General features: G+C 33.1%; 2 protein-coding genes across 2 annotated transcripts in view; both read right to left on the reverse strand.

Annotated features, from left to right (window-relative positions):
• LOC148948260 (uncharacterized) overlaps window positions 1-12,971 on the reverse strand; it is a 390,778-nt gene that overhangs the window by 167,141 nt on the left and 210,666 nt on the right. The window lies entirely within an intron of this gene.
• Window positions 1-12,971, reverse strand: part of LOC148948261 (3-hydroxyanthranilate 3,4-dioxygenase-like) — a 113,114-nt gene that overhangs the window by 86,825 nt on the left and 13,318 nt on the right. The window contains exons 3-5 of the mRNA XM_089094247.1: window positions 10,254-10,360; window positions 4,713-4,828; window positions 2,862-3,091 (exon numbers count right to left, since the gene is read on the reverse strand). Of these exons, the coding sequence (XP_088950373.1) occupies window positions 2,862-3,091; window positions 4,713-4,828; window positions 10,254-10,360 (453 nt within the window). The remainder of the gene's footprint in view (window positions 1-2,861; window positions 3,092-4,712; window positions 4,829-10,253; window positions 10,361-12,971) is intronic.

The following is a 12,971-nucleotide window of genomic DNA, read 5'->3' on the forward strand; positions in this document are numbered from 1 at the left end:
CTAGATCGTTTTTTAGGCCGTTTTTTTATTAGTTTTCGAGAAAAAATACATACATACATACACACATACACTATTATTGCTCAAATATAAAGATTAATTTAAAAAAACTTTTTCCACAAAATAAGTTTTCAAAGAAAAGTAAAGAACCCCATTAAACTAAAAATGAGCAAAAATAAAATCTAATAAGCTACCAAGCGTGAAACTACCACAAATCAGCATCGATACATAAATGAAAACCCAAAACGAACATTAATTACAATAATTAACCGAGTCAAACTCAATACGAGCAGAACATAATTTGCACTTTACTGAAAAAAAATAAATGTTTTTACTTTTATAACTTTAATAAATCAAATAATATTAACATTTTGATTACTAAATATCAGTAATCAAATTACATAACATTTGATTAAACAAATTACATAACATTTCAAAAACATAACATTTTGATTACATATATATATATATATATATATATATATATATATATATATATATATATATATATATATATATATATATATATATATATATATATATATATATATATATATATATATATATATATATATATATATATATATATATATATATATATATATATATATATATATATATATATATATATATATATATATATATATATATATATACATATATACAAAGTACATATTTTACTGAAAAAGCTAAAGTTTCACAAATAGTTTCATTAAACAGTTCGTGGTTACGAATTGTATGTAAGGAGTGACACGGCTGAAAAGTAACCGAAACTCTAAGAAGCAGAGTTCCGGTAACAAGAGATACATTAAAAGAGTCGAATCTTTATGCGAATTCAAAATATAGATACGTTCATTAATTTTAATGGTACCCATCAAAAGATACGGGCCTCTGTAAGGGCCCGTAACTTTTGTGGTCTATCTTTTCTTTCTTTTTCCTGGGTGTTATTGTATCGAACGGATTCTAGAAGATCGGGAAAGGTCTTGCTTGATCGGAAGTTAAAAGTCAAAAGTTCTTGTGCCCTTTTTAAACAAATAAAATGGAGGGCAGGTGGCTCCTCACCCACACCAATTTTTCACCGAAGTCATCTGATAAAAGTTTAAGACAGTAATGTTGATCAGCATGGTTGAAAGGTCCAATAGCTATACCTTTCGGGATAATACAACCTCCCAAAGGCCCTGGAAAAAGGGCTGTAAGCTAAAAAATTTAACCATTGGTTACATATAGTATTTGTCATTGGGATGTATACAGAAATATTTTCCTTTTTTTGTGGGGGAGGGGATTTTCTGCTTAGGGGGATTTACTACGATGAAAATTTTCGATAGAGAGGAAGCTTCCGGGGATGGGCTTTCCAGGGAAAATTTCAAACCGGGGGAATTTGCCAGAATACCTTTACGGAATTATTTTAATTTGTCTTTATTGATCTTTTTTTATTGAATTTAAAATGTGGAGATATTCAAGGAAAATATTCAGTGGGGTTGGGATTATCTGAAGGTTTTTCCATGGCAAAAGGATTTAACTGTGGGAGAAATTCTTGTGGGAGGAATTTTTCACGGGAGCAACTTTTCACTGGGGATGTGGAAATTCCGGGAAAAAAAAATTCCAAAGAGGGAGGATATCCGACATGATTTGAAAAACGACGAGAGAGTAAAGTGTTTTTCAAATGAAAGTATGGTAAGGACATTTCTTAAAGACGGAATCTAAAAAAAACTGGGGGTTTTCAGGGAGTGTGGTATTGTCCGGATGAATTTTCCGGGGCATATTTTACGTGAGAGGAACTTTTCTTTGAGGAATTTTCTGTTGGGGGAGGGAATATTCCATGAAGGGAAGGTGGATTTCTCGGCACTGTTTAAAAAACTATCAGAAATTAAATAATAAAAAAAAACAGTTTTATGATCTATTTAAAGACAATTAGCACGTGATTTGTATTTTACGTTACCAGTTATTTTTAATTTGCTATACTGAGGCATGGACTAATCATCAGAAAACAAGTTTAAAAAAATAACTAGAAGAAATAACTCAAAAAGAGACACTGTAGGGCTTTCTAAAGGCAAACATCTGTACAAATTACCCTTTCCCAGCCCGATAGCTGGGTAAAAGCTTCAAATTTTACTACTACAATAAATATAATAATGCGTTTTGTAGTAGTTATTTCTTAATGAAAATGTCATTATTTTTTAGTTTAATAGGGTACCATGGCTTAATGTGACGATAAATTACACCCGAGCTCACTTTTCTCTAATGAAGCTCCATGAATTTAGAAGTGCTATTTTGTTCGGGGGGATTCCACCATAATGGTTCAAGCTTTTCATTTGTAGCTTTAAATTTTTTTAAATTAAATTTTTTTTAATTTTTTTTTGCATAGATTGGACAGTGGTTGTGGACAGTGGCAGCTACAACCAAATTGCAAAACGGGAACTTAGTGATCCGTTTCAATTTTTATCAGTTTTTTCTAAACGTTTTGAGCCATTTAAATTCAAACCTGCAGCTTCCCTTGCAATAAATTTTATTTACTACAATTTATTTGCCACAATTTAATGGGTCTCTCTCTCTCTCTCTCTCTCTCTCTCTCTCTCTCTCTCTCTCTCTCTCTCTCTCTCTCTCTCTCTCTCTCTCTCTCTCTCTCTCTCTCTCTCTCTCTCTCTCTCTCTCTCTCTCTCACTCCCACTCACTCATATATATATATATATATATATATATATATATATATATATATATATATATATATATATATATATATATATATATATATATATATATATATATATATATATATATATATATATATATATATATATATATATATATATATATATATATATATATATATAATAATAGCAATAAAACAAAAAACTAGAACTTACAAGAGCCCATATAAAAATGTCTGCGTCTTCATTGACAACTTCATCCTCCCCAGCTCCATATACAAATATATCGCTGTGATATTTTCCCTGGAACAAATCAAGCTTACCATTTCTAAGCTTTTGACTGTTGCGGTCTAGCCACTGCTCAAGTGAAAATGGCTCCTCAATGCTTAACTTCTCGTCAGGTTTAAAGGGAGCAACCACTAGCTTGGAGTTAGCTGATGGAGCCCCTGAAGTAGTAAGAGCTTCGGTTAATTGTAGTTTTACTATAGCATATACAAACTAGGCTAGTTTGCCAAAGGAGATCTAATAAGAAGACCTACTCAAACCTGTAGGCAACCTTAGAATTTTGGATTAACAGTAATTTTGTTGAAAAAGCTCTTAATAATAATTTTACTACACAATTTTGGATGGACGGAGAGGAGTATTCTTATTCACATAAATAGAAATTATATGTTATATTTTTCTTCTCCATCGCGGTTTCTACAATAGGGTTCTCTGATGTTGGAACACATTGAAACATTGTATTAAAATATGAAAAGAGAAATATAACTATTTTAAATTGGGGAATATAAAACTTTTTGTAGCTTTTGTCAGACCCTCTTCCCCCTCGAAAAAACTTCCTGGTAAGACTCGTGACGCCCCACCTCACCTTTCCCCCTTCCTTTCTGTGGGTACGTCAATTTAATGTTTTGTGCTGAATAAAGAAGGATCTTCAAAATCAGAGGGGCACTATTAGTTCCCCGCCCCTTGAACCAATAACAAAAGCGCAAGCCCAAATTTTTCCTGAAAATCAGCAGGGATTAGATATCAGCTTTTAAACCCTTATCCTTCTCTCTCCAAATCTCAATTTATATTTATCTGAAGGTGAAAAAAGGTTCAGAATATTTAGGCGTTGAAACAAACTCTTTGAGGCATAATTTTATGAAATATGAAGCAAACCAGTTTAGTTTAATGAATCTATAAAATTAATACTCGAAATACTTTATGTAGGAAGAAAGATGTATCATTCCCAGCACTGTCATTTCAGCCCAGTCTAAACGAAAGGAGATTAGGGAATAATTCCTACACCCTCCCCAATACCCCTTCTACATTTATGGGAAAGCTTATGCGGAAAACATCAATGCATGTTTTAAGTCTCTAAGCTTAATCAATGGTGGGCAGATAAGGGACTATTAAGCTGTGTTATGTATTTATAATTATGTTTATAATCTAGTCTCAGAAATTTTTAAAGAGTTTTACGTTTTTTGAAGTTCTGTTCAAAACCATGATGCAAGAAGATGTGATAACTTGGTTGTGGAGATAAAAATTAGCGTGAGATAGGGTTTTACTTTGAAGTATCTTGGACCTTCCGTATAGAATTCGGTTTCTGGGAATGCTTATGTAGATAATCGCTGCATGTTAGCAAATTTTAATTTTATTTATTCAGTTAATTATACTTGTCATAGTTTATATTTTTGTTTATTATGTTATATATAGTTTTAAATAAAGTCATGGAAAGTTAGGCGATTTGTACATTGAAACGTGCTCTTTTGACCAATTGGTCCCCTGCTTGGACAAGGACCCACATTCCCTCTTCGTAATTGCTGACGCAGATGACTTCCAAATTTAAATCGGTCGGTAGCTAGTCTTGAAAATAGTTTTCCTGTCACATATGATAATTAAATAAGTTTTTGTTTGTCTTTGAACGCTATTAAATAAAAAAAGAAGTTTTTTTAGCTGAAAATAATTAAAACTCAAAACGAACATAAATTTTTCCATATTTGAAGGGGTAGCCTCCCTTCACATTACAGGAAAGAGCAAACTAATTTAGATTAGAAAGAACTTTTATTGGAAAATAAAAGAAATTACCTGTTTTCGATTCCTCAGCATTATAAAAGTCGTCGACAACCAATTGAATCTGTTTTGGTTCTGTATATTTGAACCATCTTTCAAAAAGAATGCCAGAGTTGTCATTTGTGTAAAACCTGAAATTTTTTGAATTATTTAACATGCCTTTGTTTTCGCTAAAATGTTCTCAATGTTATGTCCTTGAAAACCCAATTACCAATTTCGACATGTTAAATAGGCTATTTTTCAGAACAGACACGAATCAGACACGTTTTTGGATCTACACAATCAAGCCAAAAGAAACTAATATTGATATATAAAAACACTTATCCCAAAGACACAAATTTATTGAACCAAGCTCTTAAATCTACTGTTTAGCGATAAACCAGCAGCCAATTTCTACGATGAGCATAACAACTGTTTCATTGTTTTTTTATTGAAATATATATTATAATATTGAACTACGAATATAATATTGAACATTGAAATATAATATAATAAGAAACTTTACAATGAACTACGGTTTTGATGTATTGTTCTCGAAGCCATAACCAATAACAAATAACATAACCATAACATAACCATAACCATAACATAACATAACCATAACAAAACCAATATTAAACAAACACGCTATTCAGATTATTCGCCTTATATTTGAAAATATATTATTTTGAGAAATGCTTACTTTTTCTCATTTTTGAACTTTATCAATTAACGAAATACCTAAAAATACCAAACAATTCGCAAGCTAAATATGTTAAACCTCTTAAAACGCATTAATTTTTAATTTTTTTGTGGTTGTTGCATTATTGCATCATTAATTACAATATTATTGTTTTTATTGTGTTATTTTAATACTTACGTATTGTTATATAATTTTGTCTAGGCATCCAACATGAACGTTAGGCCCTTAAAATATGTGTATATGTTAATTTGTTGTTAATTTTTAAAAATGGTGAGTTAATTCAAAAATATTTTGAAAGTAAAATAAAAACGGCTAAGAAATAAAAAAATAGAAAAATAAATGTAAATGGGGTAATAAACTTGCAATAGTAAACAAAGCTGAATATTAAATTATCTTTTAAATTAAATTAATATTTAATTAATAAGTATTTATTAATAACTATTATATAAAAAAAGTTATCATATAAATAATATTGAGTAAATAAATCTCTTTTCTTAAGAAACTAAAACAGTAAAAAAAAAACAATAAAAAAATAAGACAGAATAAGAAAATAAAATAATAAAGGAATTAATGGGGAAAAGGGCGATTATTCCTAATTTACAAATAAAATTCTAACAAAAAATATTCTGAACTGTTTTATTCATTTGCTTTTGACGCTGGTGCTTTCTCACCAGAGTCTTAACATCAATTAAGTGTTCTTCTTGAATATCGAAAAAAAGCAACAACTAGCTTTTCAGGTGAAAGTAAGAAGAAACATTAAACGAACAGAATCTGTTCCGTATAGGAGGACTATCTCTATCGTCGTATTTTTCAGGTGAAAGTAAGAAGAAACATTAAATATTAAATGAACAGAAACTGTCTCGTATATGAGGGAGACTGTCCTTTCCTCACTCCCTTTTCTTTACATTAAAATCTTGAAGTTCTTTAAGATCACTTCTCATTCAAATTCAACGGCCCTGGTGTTTGAGCATTATCTCTAAATGGAATTGTTACAAAAAGGCTAAGGTAAAGATTAAAGATTGAGAAAAGGACAGTCACTTTCATATAATTTAGCTGAAAAGCTTAACTACAGCTTAGAATATCATACAATTAGTGATTTTGTTGTGACACGAAGTATGGTTATCTCTGCTATAATGAAGTTGAAAAAGAAATTCAGTAAGGGTACTAATGGTATCTGCGGGGCTGCTCTCGATTTTAGCAGTGATCTTCAGATTTACCAGCTGAGCCTACTATACCAAATGATATTCTCCTCTGGAATAGTGCCAAAATCTTTTTGTGAAGGTAAACTGGTCCCCGTGTTGAAGCAAGGTAAACCTCCGTACCTTTGCCGTTCTTATAGACCCATTACTGTGAAGAATGTTTTTTGTAAGTTATTTGAGTTGCTAACATGCGATGAAATTCGGTGAAAATGTCACGTTCCTTCGGGGCAGTTTGGCTTTCAGAAGGGACTAGGTTGTGGTCATGTCCAGTCAACTCTATGTGCTATTATTTGAAAAAAACTACGTTTTCTAAAGAGTTAAAGAGGCTGAGTCACAAGTTCGAACCTTAAAACGTACAGGGATTAGAAGGTACAGTTGGGGGGCTGCCGCCCCCCAAAACCCCCGCTTTCGCAGCCTTTAAATAAAAAAAATTTTTTTTAACTGAAAGTAAGGAACGACATTATAACTTAAAACGAACAGAAATTATTCCATATATGAAAGGGGCTATCCCCTCCTAAATGCCTCGGTCTTTACGATGAAGTTTTTTTATTGTTTAAAAAAATAGAGTTATGGGAAAGTCAAACTTTAGCGTAAAGAGCGAGGCGTTGAGGAGGGGACAGCCCCTTTGATATACGGAATAATTTCTGTTCGTTTTAAGTTTTAACGTCGCTTCTTACTTTCAGTAAAAAAAAACTTGTTTGTTTTATTTAATTTTTTTAACGTTTTTGAATAAGTGCAGGTTTTGATTTTGGCTCACCATACAAGAATAGTCAATACCAAATTTGCATATTAATTTTACTTTTATTTGGTTAAATGGCTTTCTCGAACGTTGTTTAATTTCATTTACGAACGTTTTATTAGTATTAAATATGCGTAACTTACAAATTAACTTTCGTAACGAATTTCTATATTCATATATTTTAAATACGTATATTAGGGGGTTCGCCCTCTAGTCAATACCTCGCTCTTTACGCTAAAGTTCGGATTTTGTTCCAATTCTTTAAAAATTACCCCTTAATCACAAAGGCCGTTAATTAGGATAAATAGCTCTTATGAAAGTACTACAAAATCTTCGGCTTAAAGAGCGAGGTATTGAATAAGGGGCGGACCCAATCATATTCGTAATGTTTTCTGTTCGTTTTAAGTTTTGATGTTGCTCCTTACTTTCAGTTGAAAAACTAATTTTTTTTAAATTTCTGATCTTTTTTTTAAATAATGCTGGGAAATCCGGCGCCCTCTTCATAGCAATGTCCCTTCCCACACGAAAACTTCCTCCAAGTAAAGATCCTCCCACATAACCCCCGATCCTTCCCCCCCCACTACCAGAAAAAATCCCCCTGAAAACGTCTGTATACTTCTCAAGTACCGATACTATATGTTAACATTGGGTAAAGTTCATAACTTTCAGCCCTCCCCCCGGTGATTTTGGGAGATCAAGTCATTCTAAAAGACATAGTTATCATATTTTCGACCATGCTGAAAAAAATGGCTATCTAAAAATTTTGATCGGGTGACTTTGCGAAATAAATGGGTGTGGGAGGGGGCCTAGGTGCCCTTCATTTTTTTCTGGTCACTTAAAAAGGGCACTAGAACTTTTAATTTCCAATGAACCCTCCCATGATATTCTAGGATAACTGGGTTGATACGATCACCCCTGGGGGAAAAAAGAAACAAAAAACGAACAAACAAAAAACAAATAAACACGCATACGTGATCATTCTTCTGGAAAAAATTTTTCATTTTTGCACATAGGAGCTTGAAACCTCTACAGTAGGGTTCTCTGATACGCTGAATCTGATGGTGTGATTTTCATTAAGGTTCTATAACTTTTAGGGGGTCTTTCCCATTTTTTCGAAAATCAGCCAAATTTTCTCAGGTACGTAACTTTTAATGGGTAGAACTAAACTTGATGAAACTTATATATTTGAAATCAGTATTAAAATCTAATTCTTTTGATGTATCTATTGGTATCAAAATCTCGCTTTTTACAGTTTCGGTTACTATTGAGCCGAGTCACTCCTTACTTACAGTTCGTTACCGCGAACTGTTTGATACTTTTGGATGCTGATGAAGCTACTGAATCTCTAGTTCTTGGTAGCCACGATGTGCAGTGTGCATTTGATTCGGCTGTCCATGAATATATTTTGTATTCGACATGTGAGAGGGGGGTCAACCCTTCGGTTATAGAAGCGCATCGGGATTTATATGTTAATTGGTGTGAGGGATATTTATGTTGTCTTACCGGTTTATAAGGGAGTGAGACAGGGATCTATTGTTTCATATAATGCAATAAAAGAGCCACAATCGCAAACAGTATGTTCATGCATAGTTCGCGGTTTGAATCTAAGTCTAGTTTAATATGATGATGACGTGTTTATTGCTTGTCGGACCATGTTCTTTTTAATTAGAAAGATTCGACTGATGCATGTATTAGACTTGGTGATATTACCGTTAAGCCAGTGTCTTCGTTAACTTATTTGGGCCTCCCTGTCGGGACTTCCGTGCCACCCGTTCGCTCCTAGTTAGCCACCTGCGTATCTCGGCTTCATATGGTATCTCGGCTTCATTGTGGCAAACAAACTCCGTTTTAATCGCAGGATTTTAGCTAGTCTTAGCTACCGTCATCAGTAGTAAAACTAAACTAAAATAATTAAAAATAATAATTTATATACGAAATAAAATGAAACTACGTATTGTTTAATAATCTAATTCTGTTGAAAGCACAAATGGAAGCTAGTCACTTTGACCTTCTTGGATCCGGTTCATTAGTGTTGACAGAGTTTAGCTACATTGGGGGAATTGGACTTCACTCTATCAGATTTTAATAAATTATCGTAGACAGAGTTCAAACCAAATTCACCCGAGTCATAATTTATAAAATAATTTAATATTATTATTATTTTACTTCGTATATTAATTATTGTTTTTAATTGTTTTAGTTCAATTCTACTACTGATGACGGTCACTGTATATGTGACCGGAATATCTAGTATTTTTTTTTAATTTATCACTGTTTGTGAAATTTATCACTGTCTTTTAAAAGGATTTTATCCCTCTTTGAACTTTTATTTATCGTAATAAGTATCCGTTTAAATTTTTATGTTGCTCCTTACTTTCAGCTGAAAAATTTAACTTTTTAATCTCTGAACTTATTTCAAATAATTCCAGAAAATTCTCCCCCCCTCCTTTGCAAAAATTTTCTCTGGGAGAGTTTCATCCCAATGGAAAATTTTTCCCGTAAAAATTCCATTCCCTCGCTAAAAATTCCCCACAAAAAGAATTTGCCAATAACGAGTACTATATGTGAACAATTGGATAATTACGTAATTTACGGTCCGTTTCCCAGGAACTCTAGGGGATCATATCATCCACACAGTTAAGGTTATTGTGTTTTTTCAATACATTATATCAAATGGATACCTTAAAATGTTGATCGTATGTAATTAGGGAAAAAGGGCTTGGAGGGGAGGGCTAGTCGACCACTACCCTAAAGGGTGGTGGTCAACATAAACTATTTGAAGAAAGTTAGAAATTTAAAGGGAGACAGGAAGGAAATTTCTGAATAAGAATGGATGGAATAAGCGTGTGTGCAAATATGTTAGTCACAAGCAGTTTAGTACTGCAAAGAGTGAAGTAAATAAACAGTCCAACTTATTAAATGAGAAAGATAATCACCTAATGCAGTCCATCTCTTGTCCAACTCTGCTTCTTTCTGCACGAAGACCAATAGAGTTTGAATATCGTTGGGGGGATTGTGGTATCCCTGGGGGTAGAAGAAACACCTAAAATAAAAGGGAATTGAATGGGACTTTGAAATCAAACATTTCGTGGTAAGGAACTCTAAGTAAGGAACAACCCGGCTCAATAGTAACCGAAACTCTGAACAACGAAATTTTGATACCAATATATACATCAAAAGAATCATATTGTTATGCTCATTTCAAATACACAAGTTTTATCAACTTACCCATCAAAAGTTACGGGCCTGAGAAAATTTGTCTTATTTTCGAAAAAAGGGGAAAACACCCCCTAAAAATCATAGAACTTTAATGAAAACCATAATTTCATTTGGAAAAGACTTTACTCTCTCGTCGTTTTTCAAATCATGTCGGATATCCTCCCTCTTTGGAATTTTTTTTCCGGAATTTCCGCACCCCCAGTGAAAAGTTCCTCCCGTGAAAAATTACTCAAGGAGAATTTCTCCCGAAAAATCCTCTTGCCATGGAAAACACCTTCAGATAATCCCAACCCCACTGAATATTTTCCTTTCATATCTCCACATTTTAAATTTAATCGAAAAAGATCAATTAAGACAAATCAAAATAATTTCGTAAACGTATTCTGGCAAATTCTTTCAGTTTGAAATTTCCCCTGGAAAGCCCATCCCCGGAAGCTTCCCTCCCTATCGAAAATTTTCATCGTAGTAAATCCCCCTAAGCAGAAAATCCCCTCCCCCACAAAAAAAGAAAAAATATTTCTGTATACATCCCAATGACAAATACTATATGTAACCAATGGTTAAATTTTTTAGCTTACAGCCCTTTTTCCAGGGCCTTTGGGAGGTCGTATTATCCCAAAAGGTATAGTTATCGGACCTTTCAACCATGCTGATCAAAATTACTGTCTTAAACTCTTATCAGATGACTTCGGTGAAAAAATTGGTGTGGGTGAGGAGCCAGCTGCCCTCCATTTTGTTTGTTTAAAAAGGGCACAAGAACTTTTGACTTTTAACTTCCGATCAAGCAAGACCTTTCCCGATCTTCTAGAATCCGTTCGATACAATAACACCCAGGAAAAAGAAAGAAAAGATAGACCACAAAAGTTACGGGCCCTTACAGAGGCCCGTATCTTTTGATGGGTACCATTAAAATTAATGAACGTATCTATATTTTGAATCAAACTGTTCGTGGTAACGAACTGTAAGTAAGGAGCGACCGGCTCAATAGTAACCGAAGCTCTATAAAAAGGGATTTTGATAAAAATAGATACATCAGAAGAATCAGATTTTTATGCTGGTTTCAAATATATAAGTTTCATCAAGTTTTACCCATCAAAAGTGACGAACCTGGAAAAATTTGCCTTATTTTCGAAAGAAGAGGCAAACAACCTCTTAATTTCTTGGAACCTTAGTAAAAAATATACCATCAGATTCAGCTTATCAGTAAACCTTACTGAAGAGGTTTTAAGCTCCTATCTGCAAAAATGTGGAATTTTTGTACATTTTGCCCGAAGAAAGATCACGGATGTGTGTTCATTTGTTGTTGTTGTTTTTTTTTTCCAGGGGTGATCATATCAACCCAGTGGTCATAGAATATCGCGGAAGGGCTCATTCAAACGGAAAATAAAAGTTCTAGTGTCCATTTTAAGTAACAAAAATTGAGGGTAACTAGGCCCCCTCCCACGCTCATTTTTTCCCAAAGTCTCCCGATCAAAATTTTGAGATAGTCACTTTGTTAAGCATATTCGAAAAACCTCATAACTATGTCTTTAAGGATAACTTAATCCCCAGCAGTCCTCGGGGAAGGTCTGCAAGTTATGAACTTAGTCCATTGTTTACATATAGTTTTGGTTATTAAGAAGTATACAAAAGTTTTCAGGGGGGACTTTTTCTGGTATTTGGGGCGGGGGGTCGGGTGTTACGTGGGAGAATCTTTCCATGGAGGAAGTTTTCATAGGGGAAGGAAATTGCTATGAAGTGGGTGCCGGATTTCCCAGCATTATTTAAAAAACGATAAGAAATTAAATAAAAAAAAACAATAGTTTTTTCAACTGAAAAAAAGGAGCAACATCAAAACTTAAAACGAACTGAAATTATTGCGCATATGATTGGGTTTGCGCCCTAGTCGTTAACTCGCTCTTTACGCTAAAGTTTTTTTTGTACTTTCATCAGAGCTATTTATTCTAATTAACGGCCTTTGTGATTAAGAGGCCATTCTTAAAGAATCGGAACAAAATTAGGACTTTAGCGTAAAAAGCGAGGTATTGATTAGGGGGCGAACTCCCTAATATACGTAATACAAATATACGAATATAGAAGTTCGTTACGTAAGTTAATTCGTAAGTTAAGTCAGAAAATTTATTTTGAGAAAGCCATTTAGTAAAAAAAAGTAAAATTAATGTGCAAATTTCGTTTTAATATTCATGTACGGTGAGCCAAAATCAAAGCTGCATTAATTAAAAGAGATCAGAAATTAAATAAAAAAAGCAAGTTTTTTTTAACTGAAAGTAAGCAGCATTATTAAAACTTAAAACGAACAGAAACTATTACGTATATGAAAGGGGTTGTCCCTCCTCAACGCCTCGCTCTTTACGCTAAAGTTTGACTCTGTCTATCAACTTTATTTTTTAAAACAATAAAAAACATTAGCGTAAAGAGCGAGGCGTTGAGGAGGG

The sequence above is a fragment of the Artemia sp. Qi Xiang Cuo genome, chromosome 9 (genome assembly GCF_049724085.1).
Source record: "Artemia sp. Qi Xiang Cuo chromosome 9, ASM4972408v1, whole genome shotgun sequence".
Classification (NCBI taxonomy): Eukaryota; Metazoa; Arthropoda; class Branchiopoda; order Anostraca; family Artemiidae; genus Artemia; species Artemia sp. Qi Xiang Cuo.